The 20251-nt window shown below is 32.1% G+C and overlaps 1 protein-coding gene across 2 annotated transcripts; it reads right to left on the bottom strand.

The window, feature by feature from the left end:
- Positions 1–588: 588 nt before the first annotated feature.
- On the bottom strand, positions 589–19511 carry LOC139493314 (low-density lipoprotein receptor-related protein 8-like). Of its 2 annotated transcripts, XM_071281593.1 has the most exons (10): positions 19410–19511; positions 18829–18990; positions 17882–18007; positions 15940–16059; positions 13777–13902; positions 12644–12769; positions 11920–12045; positions 10812–10934; positions 5773–5886; positions 589–3600 (listed from the first exon to the last, which is right to left on the bottom strand). In XM_071281593.1, exons 1-6 carry the CDS (start codon positions 19501–19503, stop codon positions 12744–12746), a joined length of 654 nt encoding a protein of 217 aa, XP_071137694.1. In that variant the 5' UTR covers positions 19504–19511; the 3' UTR covers positions 589–3600; positions 5773–5886; positions 10812–10934; positions 11920–12045; positions 12644–12743. The 2 variants fall into 2 exon arrangements, with proteins under 2 accessions (XP_071137694.1, XP_071137693.1); XM_071281592.1 differs by lacking the exons at positions 589–3600; positions 5773–5886 and adding an exon at positions 9793–10371.
- Positions 19512–20251: the final 740 nt, after the last annotated feature.

Genomic DNA, 20251 nt, shown 5'->3' with positions numbered 1-20251 from the left:
TCTGAACTAGAATGTATATTAAATGTCTTTCACGATCCGTTACCAGAACTTTCACGATCGTCTCTTTATACTTGACCGCCGTTGGATATTCTATCACGATCATTTCTCTCGATAAACCGAATGACACCCGTGTGTATGTTATATTGTCTCTCGTTCATTTTTTTTTACGTGAATCGGGTCATCATTTTTCTCGTTAGAAATGTTATTACTTTTGTCATTTTGAGGCCTTTTACAGCTGACTATGCAGTATTGATTTACTCATTGTTTAAAGTTGTAAAAGTTTTATTTAATATCAAACATGAACACTGATTTTAGTTCTGTCTTAAAATATGTCAAAAATGTGTTGGATCACAGCATTGACGATATAATTTAAAGGTGGAATTTTGCTGTTGTATGTCATGTTTATTTTTCTTATGTTTTCATAAATGTGGTGAGTTGGCAGTACTAAATTCATTGGTAATTTACCCTTTTTCCATGAATGAGCCATTTGGTAGTTATGGGACTTATCTTGCGTCCAAATATGAATAGTCCGCGCAACTCGATTCTGAAATTGTGGTTATATAAGGTAATTATGAAATTCTAATTTGATTGTTTTAAAAGGAATTTATTGAGAATGCTGTTTAATTAATGAATATGGTTGTATGAAACTGTTGAGGCAGGAAAAAAGATGCCACATCATATCAAATATTGTTTGTAGAAAATTTATCATACTAAAACAAAGTATCAAAAGAAAATGGGAAAGAACTGCTTCCCGCATATACCAGTAAGCTAAATAGTATACACAGCAAATATATACTTGTGTTACTTATGGAAAATGTTCATGCGCACGAATCCGAGAGATATATATAAATATATATACACTGTGCGTACATTTTCTCAAATATATTGTAACAGAACACGAATACTATGCCTATCAATAAAACTAAGAACAGTACGGGAACCAATCAATACGACTCGGTAAACAATGCCATGCATAATTTGTCCCAAGCAGTTTCATCATCAGTCCATTGTATTACAGTCAAATGTTGTAAAAGATTTTTTAATTCGTTTGGAATACAGGAAATGCTTTCATCTTTTGCAATCACTACAATCTTTTGAATGTAATTTGAACATTTTTCATATTCTATTCTTTCAATTTCATATTTGCTCCATGCATCATGTTGGTATATTTCCGAAATTATAAAAATGGCGTGTTTGCTTTCGGCAACCGCATTGGCTATTGCATCTGCTTTCGCCATTCCAACTGAGAAATCCCTATCTTCTATGCAGACGGTCATATTCCAGGAGCATTCGATTCGTGGAAGGAGAAATTCACGTGCCCATTGAATTTTGTCATTTGCATACGCTAAGTATATATCATATTTAAACTTTTTTTCCAACCGATGTTCTAAAACTTTTCTGAAATTTATGTAAATCCAATACGTTATTTTCCATCGAAAGTTATATATAATAGCGAACGGTATAGTAAAAATGACAAATGAAGCTAAAAGTGCAATTCCTATTCGCAACCAATTTTTGTTGTTGCATCCACCAAAATGATCATGAAATCGCATATAGACAGATAACGTGTTAGCACCGGTACCATTTGTCAATGTACAATTATATTTCTTTTTTTGCTGATCAAAAATAACTTTTGTTTGGAACAACCATTCAATAAAATTAGCCGTTTCACAGGTACACTTTAAACTATTACCTTTTATAAACATATAAAAGTTTTCACTTTCACTTTTTGCATCCAGCCATGCTCTCACTGTTTCATCAATAGTCTAAATTCTATTATATCTGATATCCGATGTATGTAAGTGTGATAAGCTCATAACTGCATTAGGAATTGTTGATAACAAATTGTTGGCCATGTTTAGGCTCTTCAGTTTTGTATTGAATACAAAAGAATCCTCGTTCAGATACCACAAGGTATTGTACGATATATCAAATTTTTCAACAGTTGGAAATAGTTTAAATATATTACCATTTTTTCTTATGGTTTCGTCAATCCGAGCATCTTTTAAAAGTGCCGTTTCAACATTTTGAAAAATATGCACTGAGGATTTGTGTATGAGAAGCATGGAGTTGAATCCAGATAAGTCAAGATATTTGATATTGAAAGGTGTCACGGAATAAATTTCTAGAAATTTGGCAATATCAAAATATGATAAATCTACGTACCTTAAGCTATCGGAATGCCTAACAAACATATTCACTCCATATTCAATATAAGATGTCATATAATGTAAACAACGAAAAAATGTCAGATTATCAGGCAACGTAATCGTAGTGTTTGATCCATCGGCCATTTTAGAATACAGAAAGTCTTCATTTGAATAAGCATTTGAATATTGGCTAGGATCTGTAGATTGGACTTCACAGCCGTTGTGATATATTTCGTTTCTGTATGAATAATTTTTGAGAGCTTCTATATTACAGTACCTCACATTGTTAAAGTTTACCGCATTGTACGATATATCAAAGAATTTTGAATTTGCTGCTTTCTTAGCAAGTATTAAAAGTTCAATTGAATGACTGTTGTATGATAAGGAAAATCGGTTGCCTGAAAATGCAAGGTACTCCAAACATTGGGGATATTTATACGTAAGTAAAGAATGTTGTTCATATCCAATTATATCACTTTGTGCTAATACTAACGTATGAAAACATATTTGTGATAGGTACTTTACCATATCACGAGTTATGAAAACAGGCTTGGCTGCAGAACCTTCGAGACGCTTAAACATAATTGATGCCATTTCTGTTTCAGTAAACGGATATAAAAGTGTCAATGCATCTTCTAATTTGATGTTCACCAGATGCATATTTAAATCCGTCAGTGCTGGGAATGGTCTTAAAAAGTTAGCTTCTACAAACGATATAAAAGAATGACACTTATGAAAAAAAATTGTTGTAATATTACTCGGTAAATGAAATAAAGTGTCATTCAACATTTGTTTTAAATAACATGTTTCAAATCTTATAGTATGAAGATTAAACAACTGCTCAAATCCACTTGAGTTGAAAATGGGTATTTCAGCCAGGGCCATATATAAATATTTTAAGTTTAGCAAATCACCAAAAAATGGATATTATACTATAGATTTGATGATAAATTTGCCCATATTATTCCGTATGTCTAAAGTATTCAGAGATGATAAAGGTTTAAATATACGTTCAAAGATCGTGGACAAAATAACAAATGTGTTGTGCTTCAAAGAAGCAGTCTTAATTTGGTAAGACCCATAAATGTTTCTGGTTCCATTCTGTCAACATTGTTGCTATCAATAATTAAAACGGTCATAGAACGAAATCGTTTAAAAGCATATGTTTTAAGGAATGAGATATTGTTATAACTTAAATCAAGGTCTGAAATGTTCACAGTCAAATACGAAGGTATGTCTTGTAATGCAAGTCTTTTGCAATCTGCGATCAAGTGATTCCTCTGTTGATTTATTCGACAAGTTTCGGAAAATCCGGAATGAAAAGACACGAAAATCACGAATAATGCAAATGGATGAATCGTGTTCATGTTGACAAACAGGTATTCAATGTTATATATATCTGGAAATCAGTTGCTCCTAGGCTGTTCAGTGGTGCTCAATATGACTAGTTCTGTTGAAAACAAGTAATATAACAATATCAAATATTGAATGTTTTTGAGTTTGGTGTATGTTAAAAATATCAATAACAGACTTACTAAACACTTTAAAAGTGTATAACCAAAGGAAAAATAAATCAACAAAAATACTCCGAAGCCGTTTAAAATATCAGCAAGACATTTATGAGTAGGATCAATAAATTGCCATTGGAGCTATTGCTATATGTATAGCATCCTGATAGTTCAGATTCTTAATAGCTTCCTCTGGGTTTTAAGATAAAGTGTGAAGTTTGTTTCATTGTGTGTATTGCACTTTCATACATACTTAGCTGGAAATATAAAAAAGAAGATGTGGTATGATTGCCAATGAGACAACTATCCACAAAAGACCAAAATGACACAAACATTAACAACTTTAGGTCACCGTACGGCCTTCAACAATGAGCAAAGCCCATACCGCATAGTCAGCTATAAAAGGCCCCCATAAGATAATGTAAAACAATTCAAACGAGAAAACTAACGGCCTTATATATGTAAAAAAAATTAAAAAAAAATAACGAAAAACAAATATGTAACACAATAACAAACGACAACCGCTGAATTACAGGCTCTTTTCTATGGTTTAATGTTATTTTCTTATTTACACTTTAGTTTGATTGATATTCTGTTAAAGTCTGTCATTTTGTCGTTACAAGAATATGGCCAACATAAGCATTTTCAAGCCGTATCATTTTTATGTTTAAATGGCTTATTTAAATTCTTGTGGTCAGTATTTAATGTTATGATGCCACTTCTTCGATGTTTATGGTCCTTGTGAACGACACGTATAAGGGTCATACATGCTCCGATTGAATTTCAAATATCAATTAATCATGGTTTCAATTGCCAGTAATATTTATGATAAAGAACATTCATTTAAAGTTTTTGTTTTATTATATCGTTCTCTTCATATCGCTTGCATGTGACTGCAATACATTTAACTTGATACATAATTAACAACAGTTAAAATGTATCATTTGATACTATATTTCTTTAGTATATAATAAACGTAATCTGTGATATTTCGTAAAAGTACATTCTAATGTTACATGAAAAAGCTGGTTATTTATATATGTTATATTGCTATTTCAGAATTACTTTCAAACTGGTGGTAAGAAAACACCAGACACTTAGACCTTAGTTAAACTTATTCCTTGACATAGAAATTGGGTCACACATTCACGATTTTTACTGTCGTCCGTTTTAGGAGCATTCCCGATAATAATTTGTTCAAAGTCTGATCAAGAGCTTGTTAATCGTGACTGAAAATTCAAACTTGTACTAAAATTTGCAAAAACCTTACTTTAATCACGACAACAATCAGATATTGTTTAGAAAGAGTCCAAATCTTGCTGTTCCGTCTGAATTTGTCCCGATTATCTCATTTTCAATCCAATTCTAATCAGATTTGCATTTTTTCCATGGTTAAAAACGACAGCGTCCCGATTCTGCCACACGAGATCCGACAGACATCAAACAGATACAAGGCAGTGAACCGACGCTGACGCAGTAAACTGTCGCCATATTTGAGATGATTAGGTACTGTCGTAAGGCAATCCTATCATTGAATGCCGGACCGCATTACAAACAACTTTGTCAGTACTCAGTGGTATCGTGTTCTGTAATTTTCGAGACTCAGACTAGGATATTATTGCCGAATGTCGTAATAATAAAGGAACTGTTCCGGAACGGTTTCGTCCAACACGGTTCGCCTTCGGGAAGCAATATGGACTCAATCGGCAAAAAAAGCAGCAATGACAAATTTCTCAAGATCATGCCCGCTCAGCAGAACACCACCTAGAAAACACAGAACATTGTTACGATTTTTATCCGATACAGCAGAATCTTTAACAACATAAACACGATTTTAATCCGATTAGCCAAAATCGGATAAGTTTTCCAGAATGTAACGGGACAAACTAACCGTCGGGGTGCTTGTCCTACTTCTCAAACGGGAAGAATAATTGACACTGTGTAAGCGCCATATTAGGAAGAAACACATACTTATGAAAGTTTAATAAAACCTCCGCTTATTCTAATGATCATATTTGAATTATCATCGAGAAATCATTACTAATTTAAAATCATAAACATGAATGAAGTATTATTAAAAATATAGTTTTAAAATACGTTCTATATAAACATACCTAAAAAAAACCAATGACAATGGTTCACTATCTGTGTTTAGTGGCGTTATCATTCGTCTCAGGTCGTAGTAAAAATGTATTCACAATCACGTCTGTTGTATTTGACCGTAACACCTTGTGTTTTAAACAAAAGATACTGATTGATTTAATCTTTTCATTTCTGTATGTCCTGTTGTAAAAGTTGAAAAATTATACCTCTTTATGGTATTCAATTTATTGTAAATGTAAATCTGTAATGTTTGTATTCTTAATTTCAACCATTATTTGACAAGTTATATTAATACAGATTATTTAATCAGCGGTGCAAAACTTTAAAAATTATATGTTTTACAAAATTCTCCAGTTTAAAACGGTGATTATACATAGTGTTTTTTTATATAAAGTATCTAAGTCCTAGGATCTTTGTCCCGTTTGCCAGTACTTATTATATATGCCTTTCCATTGACTAAAAGTTTAAACAGACATGTGACTATTCACGAGATTTACAGGCTTATGGAGGTACTTATTGCATATTTAAACAGTACAACTTATTTTGACAGAATCGTTATAATAAAGGACATACAGCTCGTGTTGTATTTGACATTTATTGAATTCGAACGCCGACTTTAAAATAAAACCAAACTTTACAACAAAATAGTTGATGTCAGCGTTCCTATTGAGAATTATCCATTTATATAAAGCAACATTGCAGCAGCGTCTGCATATTGACTATATATATCCTAATTGATACAATGTTCCCGGGCTTGTTTTTCATATCATGATTGCCTTGATAGAGGTTTGCTACTCACATGGAAGATATTAAACCAAAGAATTCAAATGGTGAAGTTGAAATCATCCCTTTGTAAATTTTATGGACGCCATCACGAGTTAGTTGACCATTGTGAAATTACAGTTTCACAAATGATATTGGATTTGTTCCTTGTGTCGTAACTTCCCTATTCACGAATGTTGCATATCTAATAAGACTATTCAACGGATTTTTAATAACATTCGCAACACGACGGGGGCTACATGTGGAGCAGGATCTGCCTGCCCTTCCGCTGCATATGAGATCACCCCCAGTTTTTGGTGGGGTACATGTTGCTTAGTCTTTAGTTTTCGTTGTTGTTTAGTCTGTAATGATTATTTGTCTTTTTATCTTTTCATTCTACGCCATGGCGTTGTCAGTTTATTTTCAACCTCTAAGGTTGACTCTCCCTCTGATATCTTTTGTCCTTCTTTTAAGTTTTTTTTCGAATTTGTTTTTTATTAGAAAAGTATTCAATTAGGTTCTTACTATTTTGTAACAGGTTTTTTTTCACATTATTTCAAAGGAAAAGTATGAAAATTACACTTTTATGCTTAGTTAAGGACACATTTTTAAACATTCACTAGCATATTTCTTTTGTTCTGGTAAAATTAATGGTTGAGCTGAATGATGACTGCTGTTTTTTTTACGTCGCTTGCTTGTGTCTCTTTAATTTCTCATCTATATTCGTTTTAAATTTGAAAAAAATCATAAAGTGCATTATCAATGTCTTTTTCCAATAACATGAAGATGCATGTGATAAGAATGATTGCCGTTATAATAATTAGCGATTTCTAATCACCCATCAATGTTATCAAAAGAATTTCCAAAGAATGATTCTACACGTCATTGATGAGTCCATCCCAAATCACACACTGTTTATTGATGAGTTTTTCTATGATAAGCGAACCGTTAAAACTCCATCCAGTCAGGTGAAATAAATCAAGCAATACTTTTTTGGGGGTTTCCAACAATGTTTGATTTGTTAATCATAATGTCAAGGTTTTAGACGTCTCGAGTCCATTTAATAAAAAACATTTAAATCTACCAGGTAATATTCAATGATAAAAAAGTATTCTAAATTAGGTATTCAAATATATCTAAACACAAGTATTGGACAAAACATTTACAAATAGTGTATTTGATTTAAATAATGACAAAGTGAGCTAACAATTTGCAGGAAAGAATAAAAGATGTACATTTTTTATATTTTATGATATTTTTATAATAATGAAGTACAATACTTTTGCGTAATATAATAGATGTATTCAATACATCTGATACCGCAGTCACACTAGGTTACGATCGCACTATGATCTCTGATTAAAATGCAAATTTGACGATCGCAGTAAGGTCGTGGTACGGTATTAGGGAGGTCTTCATAATCGTGATGAACGTGGCAAACTTTGAACATATGATGCGATCAGATCGTGGTAAATTCTTAGCGAGTGCGCAGTAATTATAATGTCGTGGTACCATCGTAGTGAGGACGTTAAAAAAGCGCGATTCTAGTTGGAGATATTGCGCTCCGATCTCCCAGCGACGTTACTTCGACCTCACTTCGACCATCACGTTCTCCCGCGACCAAACAACACTCTTACTACTACTATACTATGTTTATACTACGTTGTGAAAGACCAAAGTCCGATTATTGTACGCTCATGTCGTCCTCATCACGCTTGTCGAACGACATTACTACGTTCATACTACGACCAGTTTGAGTTCAAGCCATGTCACGTGAAATATCTAAAAGCTCTCCATGTGTTGTTTGTCTGTATGTAATTTGGACCTCATGTCCCTAATTTTCAACAGCTCAACCATACTTGACATATCTGTATCATTCCCACTACTGTTTAAGAAAATATTATCATTTGGTCTTGATGGATCAGCAATACGTTATGATTCAGGTTGGATTCATTGATCCGACATCTCATATGGGTCAGGATTTGTATCAAAGCTCCCTGACGCTACATCTTCGCGTAACACCTCGTCAATAAGTTCTAGTAGATTTTGAAAGCATGCCTGTGTTGTTCTCAAAATTCTACGTATTAATGAAAATTATTATTATTATTATTATTATATTGATGTTTTGGAGGCGACTTTCCTGATATGGAACTTGCGCTCTATGATTATTGAAATTATTGAATATTGAATATAATGAAAATTATTAGGAATGGAACAGTATTTATATTGAACATGATGTTGACGTTAACGGTGAGAGCGTAGTTAGATCGCGATAAGAACGTAGTTAATCGTAGAATGGTCGAAGTAAAAGCGTGCCATTATCGCAAGAGAAGCGTGGCAAAATCGTATTGCAAGACAATAATGGTGGATTGAACCTGGTGTTGTACAATGCCAAACCTCCCGCTTATATGGCAATGTAAAATTTAACATTAAGATGCCAACATTACACGAGAAGACTACAATACAAACAAATGGGAGAACATATAGGACAGAGAAACACACGAATAATAGCTAACAAAAAGTACTAGGTTTAAAATTTAATACTCCAGACGTGCGTTTCGTCCACACAACCAGTGACGCTCTGATGAGAATAGTTCAAAAGCCAAACCAAGTACAAAGTTGAATAGCACTAACAACAAACAGTTCCACAAAATTGTGCCCAATACGGCTAGTGGTTTCTACCTGGGATAAGTACATCCTGATTATTTAGAAAAATTTATATACTTTTTCAAACGGTAAATTAAAAAGAAATGACTACTGTAAATTCAGAAATTAATGCGAGGTTTTTATTATTGCGAAAAATGCGACTGAGTTGTAAACGCAATAATTAAAACTCGCATTTTGAAATATTTTATATGAGTTTAACAGGATTTTTCTCAAAATCGTAAAAATTAAAATCGCATTTAAGTCTAAAATGACAAAATCGCAATAATAAATGCACGCAATAATTTCTTAATTTACAGTATATAATAGATATACAGGATAAAACTGAATTGGTGATGAACAAATGTTAGATATTTCGAATACCAGATATCCTCCATCAGTATGATCACGAGGTGAAATGAATCATGTCAATATGTTCCAATTATGAAACTATCACAATCTCGAAATTTATACATAACGAACAGTTAAAGCGAAGATCAAAACGCTGGTACAATATGAAAATTTCCAAACACGACGGAAAAACTGCATAGATATGACAAAATAAAAAAAAACCCAGTAATTTGCGATATGAACTGGCACAACAATAAAAATAGTAATTTGCGATATGTAAGAGTTGTGCCAGTTCATGTTAACCAGGTTAAATCCACCATTTCATACACAAGATAATGCAGGTTCCATGTAGGGAATATGACAGTTGATTTCAAACGTTTGATGTGTTTCCAGCTTTTAATTTTGCCATCTAATTGAGGACTTTCCGTTTTAATATTTCTTGACGATGGGTAAATATTTGTCATTTTACTTTTTATAACATGATACACATACTAGGAGATAAACTCATCAAAGATACCAGGATTACATTTTGTATTTACGCCAGACACGCGTTTCGTCTTCAAAGCTTAAGGAATAGGAAAGTTGCGACAAACATCCGACCTTATCTGATATTGAATAAACACAGTTTGCAATTATTTGCTTTAAATCAATGATATTTTATAAAATTGTATAGCAATCAAAAATTAAGATATATACAGCTCTATGTATTTATGCCAAGTTATTCTGTGAATATGTTGTTTAAGTTTGAAGTCAAGGACACGCTTGAGATCCTGGAGGACCAGCAGGACCGAGCATCAATGAACCAGGTCTATTTCTGTACAGCTGTATATAGCAATCTGGATATGCACACAGAGCTGTTAAAAAGAGAACTGTTTTCTATATAAGCAATATTTACACCTTTTATATTACTGATTAACTAAATTGTGTTCCCATGCTCACACTCGATACTTAAAATTTTAAAATACTTTTTTTCAAAATTTCGTATACGCAGAAAATAAAAAAATTGTCCGGTCAAAAAATCATAAGATTCAGTACTGAAGTGCATGAGATGAAATAATCTAGAAACTAAAGCAACTAAATCTAATCATCACATGCTTTGTATAATGGTAATTGCTGTTTATAAATAAACAATGCGCTGTGTTAATTTGTTTTAACTATGTTAAATCCTCGCACTTTTCCCCCAAACGTGTATTCACCTATAAATGTCTAGCCTATCTATATTTTAAAGTAAAACAATCGATTTCGATCTCTTTGTAGCGTCTATTTAAGATTGTTATAAAGTTTGTTTACTCACATGATAAGCCTGCACATCAACTGCCATCTTTGCATCCGGGCAACATACACATACATGCATCAGTCTGTGAAACACATTGTAATCCGTCGGCACATTTAGTCTTGTCTCCGAGACAGTGGTAATCTAAAAAAATAATAATTATCATTTATTTAAGCATTCACATAGATTATATAAAAAAACTATCAAATCACAATTCATGAGTCACTCATTATAGTTACTAGTAAAAAGGATAATCAACGAATTATTTCGAATTAACTATCTTGTAGGAAATGTTATTACTTGAACATGTGTAATAATGTCAATGTTATGGTGTTTAGATAAATTGAATACAGATAATGAACATTTCGCCGCATTTTGTTCAATTGTCAACTTAACTTATTGGGTACCGAGGCCAGTAGTAAACACTTCAGCGTTGACATAAATATCAATTATATGGTTATTTTTATAAATTTCCTATTTACAAAATTTGAATTTTTGGAAAAACTAAGGATCTCCTTACCCAGGATTAGATTGCTTAAGCCGTAATTAGCACAACCTTTTGGAATTTTTGGTCATCAATGCTCTTAAACTTTGTACTTCTTTGGCTTTTTTAAATGTTTTGATCTGAGCGTCACTGATGAGTCCTATGTAGAGGAAACGCGCGTCTGGCGTATTAAATCATAATCCTGGCATCGCTGAGTATGATACACTATTTAACATGTTTAATAAAAAAGTAGTTTTGGTTGATAAAAAAGAGAAAGAATATAAACACGGCATATTAAGATATTTCAAAACAAACAGAACTCATTCTTAAACGTTAAGAGTTTATAAATGTTTCTAAAATCGAAAAAGAAAAAATGCGAAAAAACACTTAAGATTCGCATCAAGAAATATAACGAACAAAAATGTGTCCTAAGTACAGGGATACCCCCGCACCATCTTTTTCTATGTTCACTGGACCGTGATAATAGGATAAAATCTCTAATTTGGCATTCAAATTAGAAAACTCATGTCATAAGGATCATGTGAAGGGAGGGATGAACAAACGAACGAACAGTCGAACAGACGGATGAACGAACGAACGCAAAGACTTGAAAACGTAATGTCCATAAAAGGGGCATAAAAATACCTCTGCAAACAGCCTCATTCTCCTCTGACTTGTCTGTACAGTCGTAATTACCATCACAAACCAGTTCATCATATATGCACTTGTCATTGTCTTTACATTTCCATTTCCCTGACGAACAGGTGTAATCTGATAAAAGGAAAACCACTTTGCAAACCTGATTTATATATTATTATTGATAAAGATAACAAAAGAAGCAATCATAATATTAATTTATAAGAAATAACAAAACAAGCACACACACAAACGAAGAACTGATGATATTACTGTTTGTTTTAGTACATTTATATTCATGTTGATTGCATCAGTTGCTAAAACATATGAAACCATCTAGTATATAGTATCTCATTAAATTATCACATGCTTTTTAAAATGTAAAACGTTAATTGTTGTTTAAAAAGAAACATTTTGTTGTGTTGATTTGATTCAATCATCTTTTTTCTACGACGTTTTTATATCCCAAATGTTTGCTTAGTCTTAAATGATGTAGCCTATCGATATGTTAGTTTACCATTATTGATTTGGATCTTTTTGAACGAGGTTTGAATATTAACATATTTGTTGGACTTTATAGAAAACACGTGGGCTCCAACTGAAAGAGACATGGTTAGTTATGTACAAGTTTACTGGGGTTAATGATCAAACCTAGACGCTATCAGTTGGAGCCCATGCGTTTTCTATTAAGTCCAACAAATATGTTCGTTTTATTATTATAGATATATTTTACCTTTGCAAACTTGTATCGATTCGTCTGATTTGTCCTGACAGTCGCTATAACCATCACATAATCTTTCTTCATGGATACATTGCAGTCCGTTTGCACACTTTTAATCTCCTTTTGAACACAGGTAGTCTTTAATATAAACAAAATATGCCAAAAAAAAAAGATTTTATAATTCCGTCAGTAGACATTCATAAGTTAACATGTTAATACTACATAAGAGTATACTTTTGTGATGATTTTATAACTATGAGTAGTTACTGTTCGGTCGATTATTTATTTCAAGTATTTGTATATACTGAGACAAAAGGAAGAAAGGAAGAAGATATTGCGATTGTACATGTTTAGTAAGAGGGGAAACGAAACTCTTATTCATTATTAGGGCACGTTAAAAAGTTAATATTTTCAATAACTGTACGGCTTCCCACGTCCTTTGTAGGCAGGCCTGAATTTTCATGTATGGTCATTTGAAAAACTCTTAGAAGACATACGTGGATTCTGAAGTCTCTGAAATATAATATTACATTAATGCGGAAATAATGGATGGTGTCTTATAGGAAAATTACGGACGTCTAGAAGCTTTGCAATGTTGTACTGTATTGAACAATTAAGAATGCTTATTAGGTACATAATTTCACTAACCATGCTTACAAAACAAGATGGATCCTGACCTACGAAAAGATTTTAACTGCAAAAATTCGCATCTGTTTATATGCATTTCAAGAAAGATATCCAGAGACAGCACATAAAAGAACGTAAAGAGCAGTTGTACATATTTTGCTCAATGATATTGAAACATATCAATTATTGGATAATTTCTTTTTTTAGATAAAACATTTATATAGTTAGTGCCTGGCACCGTATTGTTCCACTGTATTTACATGTTGATAGCAAAACCAATAGATTGGTCGACACCATTGAACGTGACATTGAACAAATCTGCATATTCCCTCTATAGTATCATAAACCCCCCTGAGTACAAGTATAATGTTCTTCTCTAAATATGGGAACTTCCGTTTTTGCGTGGTTAAATAACATAATGTTTTGAACATTGGTTTTGGGAGAAGATAGTTAGGTGTAACTTTTTGAAAATAATTGAAAGAGGAAATCCAATGGACAAATGATATTTTTGTATTTACCTAGACATGTTTCCAAGGTTTCGTCTGAACCATCATGACAATCGTTGTGACCATCACACACACTTTTCCTAATGATGCACTGTTGTCTGTCGTCACACTTCCACTTATTGTCAGGACACTGAAATTCTAAAGCAAATAATTTAATATCAAAAGCTGTTAACTCTTCTTTGTAATGATTTATATTTTTTTTTAATTTTCTGTTTACAAAACATTGATTTTTTTAGAAAAACTAAGAATTTTCTTATCCCAGGCATATATGTCCTTAGCCGTATTTGGCACACCTTTTTGGAATTTTGGGTCCTCAATCTTCTTCAACTTTGTAATTGTTTGGCTTTATGAATATTTTGATTTGAGCGTCACTGATAAGTCTTTATGCAGACGAAACGCGCGTCTGGCATACTAAATTATAATCCTGGTACCATTGAAAACTTTACTAGTCAACAAAAAAAACCAAACGATACACGACTTTTTATTCAAATTTCAAGATGAAGTTTTACGTTGATAGAACCAATATTGAAGGTAATAATTAATTGGCGAATTTTTTTTTTTTGACAAAATTTACAAAAAAAACCAATTTAAATGATGCCAACCTCTCATTGAAAGGTAAAGACAATGTTTGCCATCAATTCTTTTAAAAAAATCATAGTTTCTTTGTTTATTTGTAAAACAAAGTTCGGCCCCACAAGAAATCGTTCAAATGAACACATTATCCATTGATTTACCATAGACACTTTGTGTAAAGTGAAATTAAAAAAAAAACGATAAAAATCTAAAACCTAATCCGAAAGGTTTAAAATTTACAGTGTGTTGTTTCCATATCTTAAGCATTGTTTTGAGACGAAAATATCTTTCTTTTTTTTGCATTTTTGAGATTTTAAAAAGGACTTTTTTTATCAAAATTTTGAAAAAAACAACATTTCAACCCATTAGTTACAATATGAACAAGACTTGATTAGCATATTGAATATTTTTAAACAAATTTAAAAATTCATTTAGTACTTTCAAAATTGTGTGTCGATCTCTTATCCAACTTTCCGCAAAAATAATTTGCACCCTAAGATCTTTTACACGGGATTTTGTTACTTTCCGACAGGATTAGATTTTTATTATCATATGCGCATACATTGCAAATGAAATGTATCGTTTCTTTTGTGGACTAGTATATTATGTACATCTTAAATTGAGAAGAATTTGTCAAAGAGACAACAACCCGACCTAAGAGGAGAAATAAAGGCAACAGTAGTATACCGCTGTTCAAAACTCATAAATCCATGGACAAAACACAAAATCGGGGTAACGCATTAATTATAAGAGGAGAACAGCGACACAACATTAAAATGTAACACACACAGAAATGGACTAAGCATTAGACAAAAACTAATGAGAATAACAAATATAATATCAAAACCAAATACATGAATTTGGGAAAGTTAAGTAACGTGACACGTCTTATAGTTAAACAGCCGAAGGTCAGCATAGGGATTCAATACATCGAGAAAATACCGCGACACGAGGTTTTTCCAGCTGGCCCCCAAACAAAAGTGTGTACTAGTTCAGTCATAATAGACGTCATACTCAACTCCAAACTATATAAAGGAAACTAAAATAAAAATCTTACAAGTCTTACAAGGGTCACAAGCATACAGCTCTTCAACCGTTTTTGTTTGGCTCTCTGAAGTTTCAGTCAGAAAATAGCTTCGGATGTATTTATACGTGATGTTTATTTCATTTAACATTGTCATTTATTTTGGATATATGAGGTAGACTTTTCTGTGTCTGTTACTTGGATGGAGAGTTGTTTCATTTGCACATTGACACTCAAACCACATCTTCTTATATCTATCTATTGTATGTTTTATTTTAAAGTCAAAGGCAAAAATGTTAGAATATTTAAAAGTGAATCAAACAAAATGGTTGCTATGTTGATCAACCAGATAGATATAATTGGAACGCTTATCAGTTAAGGCTCCTCAATTTAAAAAAAGGGGGACGGGGAGGGTTTATAGCTTCCTGTTCCTGTTCTTTTCTTTAAGATATCGTAAGGCACTGTCGTATTTCATTTCACAAATATATAAGAACCAATTGAAAATCAGTTGGCATAAGAACAAAAGAAGATGAACTATGGTACCATTAATATCTGTTCAAAAATATTGTTTTCAATACCTGTACATTTCGCCTCGTCTGAATTGTCGTAGCAATCACGGTAACCGTCACAAAGTCCATTCTCATGGAAGCAAACCAGTTTGTTGGCACATTTCAATTCTCCTGCCGAGCATTGTTGTGCTTTTAAATACAAACAACAAATTATAAAAAAAGACTTCAAAAATCTTAAACCATCATCTTTTCTTATATCGACATATGTCCTTTCAATAAAAGTGCAAAGCTAAAAGATTTTGTCTCGTAAACTTGTGTAAACAATTTAAAAATATAAAAGGGAAATCAAAAGAAATATTTCCGTCGTGTTTTAAACTTAAAGTGAGTAGAAGTTCGAGTGTTTTTAAATATAACGTCACATATTTTAAATGTTTTTCAGGTACATTCAGTTCATTGACAGAATACGAAATTGTAAGGGTTTTAACTTCTTCTTTTAGCATCCTTCACTTTATGTACTAACATTTTTAATACTCAATGTTGGAATGTTACGCCTGTTCTGCATCGTTTTACCCGACACATGTTGTATGCTACACTATAACAATACCAAATGCCTTGTCTATAACCTGTTCTGTAATTTGGAGAGATTGTGTCATTGCTGATACTAAAAAATACGTCTAGCTTAAAAATAATAAGACAAGTATCTTTGATGACTTTTATTATCATTAGGTAAATGTCAACGTTGATTGTTGATTTGTTCCTCAACAGCCCATCATATTGCGTTTTTTGAAAAATCCAAATAGTGTGGTAATTTTGCTGCATAGTGTTTTCAATTTGCGGGACATTAAGTCTTATATACTCTAATGCATATATTGCCTCAACGTATTTGATATTTCGCCCTTTTATATTACTCTTTACCGTCGTATTCGATTTGTTTTAGAGATATCAGAGATAAACGTTATCTTATAAGAATGATACTATTAAAAAAGAATCTTTAATATAAAGCTTTATTCTGGAATACAAAAGATTTGTGATGCAAAATTGTAATTGTTTTAAGACAAACTATACTGTACAAATACCAAATGAATTCAAAACGCACCCATCCATGTTTTTTCATGTTGCAGGGTTTATGAAAAAGTAAATATTTCGTCCAACGTAAACAGTCTTTCTTATGTTGTACTGTTACACCAATGGCCCAGGTAAGGAGGAGGGTTAGGATCCCGCTTATATGTTTAACATTGTCGATGTATGTGCATGTTCCAAGTCAGGATCCTGTAATTCAGTGGTTGTCTTTTTTTTTATATGTTGTATATATGTTTTTCGTTAATGTTTTGTACATAGATTTGGCCGTTAGTTTTTCTCGTTTAATTGTTTCAAATTGTCATTTCTGGGCCATTTATAGCTGACTAAGCGGTTAAGGCCTTGCTTATTGTTAAATACCGTATGGTGATATATAGTTGTTAATTTCTGTGTTATTTTGGTCTCTTGGGGAGAGTTGTTTCATTGGCAATCATACGACATCTTCTATTTTATATACACAACATAAAAAAGAAAACCCTAATTTTGCGAGTGCTATTCAAATATCTACCCATTGCATACTCAAGAGAAATGTTGGTTTTTATATTCTTTACCTTTTGTTATATTTATGTATTTGAGCAGTCTTTACAGGCACAATTAAAAAACAAAAAAAATAATATGTGTGAGTACAATTTGTATTCATTACTTCATTAATAGTTTTTATTGATGGTTCTAAACCATCAAATTTTAATTTTAATGAAATAAGATTAAGAAAGGAAATGGGGAATGTGTCAAAGCGACAACAACCCGAACATAGAGCAGACAACAGAATAAAGCTAACAATACCTCTAGCCAATGTGAACGCATTGTATTTCAGATATTATTTTATCTAAATTCATAGATTTGTCAAATGACAAAGAGATCTTACAATGGATTGTGTGAAATACTTTTTTAAATCTAAATGCGTCGATTATCTGTTTTAACGAAATTCGTTTACCTCTACATGCATTATGATCCTCATCCGACCCGTCTAAACAATCTGTTCTTCCATCACACCGTGCAAATGAATGGATACATTGCTTGTCATCGCTACATCGCCATTGAGTATTTGCACAAGGTTCCGCTATTAAAATACATTATTTTATTTTATCATTGTTGTTGTTTCTTTTATACAACATTGTTCCTTTTTTATATTTGATATAACTTTATTTAGAAAACAGTACTAAACTCCAAGGTAAATTCACAAAAGGGGAAAGTCAAAAAAACAAGTAAAATCAAGAAAATACGTAAATCCCTAATCAATTGACAAAATCAAAAGCTCAAACACATCAAACGAAAGGATAACATCTATCATGTTCCTAACTTGGTACAGGCATTTTCTTATATCGAAAGTTGTTGATTAAAAACTAGTTAGACCTCTCACTCGCATCCAATTTCATTATATTAACAACGTTGTGTGAACAAAACCATACAGACACAATACTAGTACATAAAAATGTCAAAAATATTATAATCTTAATCACTTTTGAAACATCAAAATATGTAACAAAGAGGTCAAAAAGCATATTATCAAAAATAAAAATCAATAATACACAAATTTACCATAGCATAAACACAAAGACGGGATGTTAAATTACAGAGCCACGTCATATATGTATGAAAGAAACATAAAATACGCTTATAGACAAAGTACATTGACAAACATGAAAGACAAGAATACAAATTAAAATGTTTTACAATAGCACAATAAAGGGATGTATAAGTACAGAGCCACGTCATATGTATCAAAGAAACATTAAAAGGCATACAGACTAAGCACATTTAGCAAAAAATGAATAATTATAGAATAATAACATAATGACAAGATGTAAAATTACAAAGTTTCAACCTCAAAATATGGTGTTTGTGTTCTAACATTGAGAACGTTCCTTCTTGTGTACCTACTTTGACATAAGGATCCATCCTCATCTTCACCATTGTTGCAATCTTCCTTTCCGTCACAAAATGATGTACGGCAAATGTAACCATGAAAACCCGAACCATCAGAACACGGCAAACATAGATAACAGGAAGTAAAACTGTCGTCTGCTATCCATAGGGTGCAATCTGTAGTTAAATGTATAAACCACTAGAAAGCATTCATTTCATTTATACAAGACAAGATATTTCATTTAGTATAATTCTTATATATTGAGTTGAATGCTAAAACATCGATGGTCAATAACTTCTCATTCGTACACGTTTATTAACAGATAGATTAGAGGGAAGATTAACACATTCGCATATACTAAAACTTGAAAGAACCCGTATATGAACATGATAGATTTGATATATTTTAATTTTCCAATAATATACTAGTACAGTATTGTTGAATTATAAGTTAAAAGAGCGACTAAAGAAACTAGAATTTTTCACTCCACTCTGTTTACCTCACGTCAATTTGGTAACAATTTTATTATCGATTTCTGCAGTCTGTCTTAATCACATGGATATCAATTGGACAATGAACATATCACATTTGTTACCTTGTATGGACCTTGTTCCGTGTTCATCTGTAACTACTGAGACAACTGTTAAACACAATATTGCTAAGACCACTTTTACATACATGAGGATCATTCTTTAGCTAAAACAAAATTCAAAAGGGATTGCATATGTTCAGTTTTATCTATTTCCATATCGTAAGGTGTCTATTTACGCCGTTTTGAGAGGTTTAGCTAGCTGTTAAACCAGGTTTTCTACATAAAAAACGCATATGGCAAAATCAAAGGTACTTAATTCAAATGATTTGCACCACGTGACTTTGTCCCTTTTGATAAAATTACTTCCCATAGCCTAAGATTGAAAATATAATTTATTTTATATTTGCGGATAATCCAGTCCTTATTTATCATGTATCTAAAACTAATGTATCTTTAAAAACTTCCTTTGGCGGAAATTTACAAAAATGCAGAGAAATTCTAAGTGGAAATGCTTAAAATTTGATTTTTTACGAAATGGGAAGGTTGAAAGCATCATGATTTTAAAAGAATTTGGCTGAAAACCTAAGAAAGCAGGTAAATTAAAAGTTATTTAACTTTAAAAATCAATACTACAAGGTGTTTCCCTATATGCGTACAAATCATGATGAACAACATCTTCTTGCATATGTATTTTTGTTTTGAATCTTACTAATTTTTTTTAACGATTTTCCGTCTTTTTATATGATCTTGTATGTCAATTATATTATAGTTACGCTTCCAATTTTTAAACTAAAAAGGTCGAAAGATTTTAGAGTAGACAATGTCAATTTATATTCGGACAGAAGCCTAAAAACAATGTACAATTCACCTATATGCGAACAAATTGTTCATTCGACATAGGTATT

This window comes from Mytilus edulis, chromosome 10 (genome assembly GCF_963676685.1).
Source record: "Mytilus edulis chromosome 10, xbMytEdul2.2, whole genome shotgun sequence".
Taxonomy (NCBI): Eukaryota; Metazoa; Mollusca; class Bivalvia; order Mytilida; family Mytilidae; genus Mytilus; species Mytilus edulis.
The sequence above is the reverse complement of the archived record's forward strand: the minus strand, read 5'-3'. Positions and strand labels throughout refer to the sequence as shown.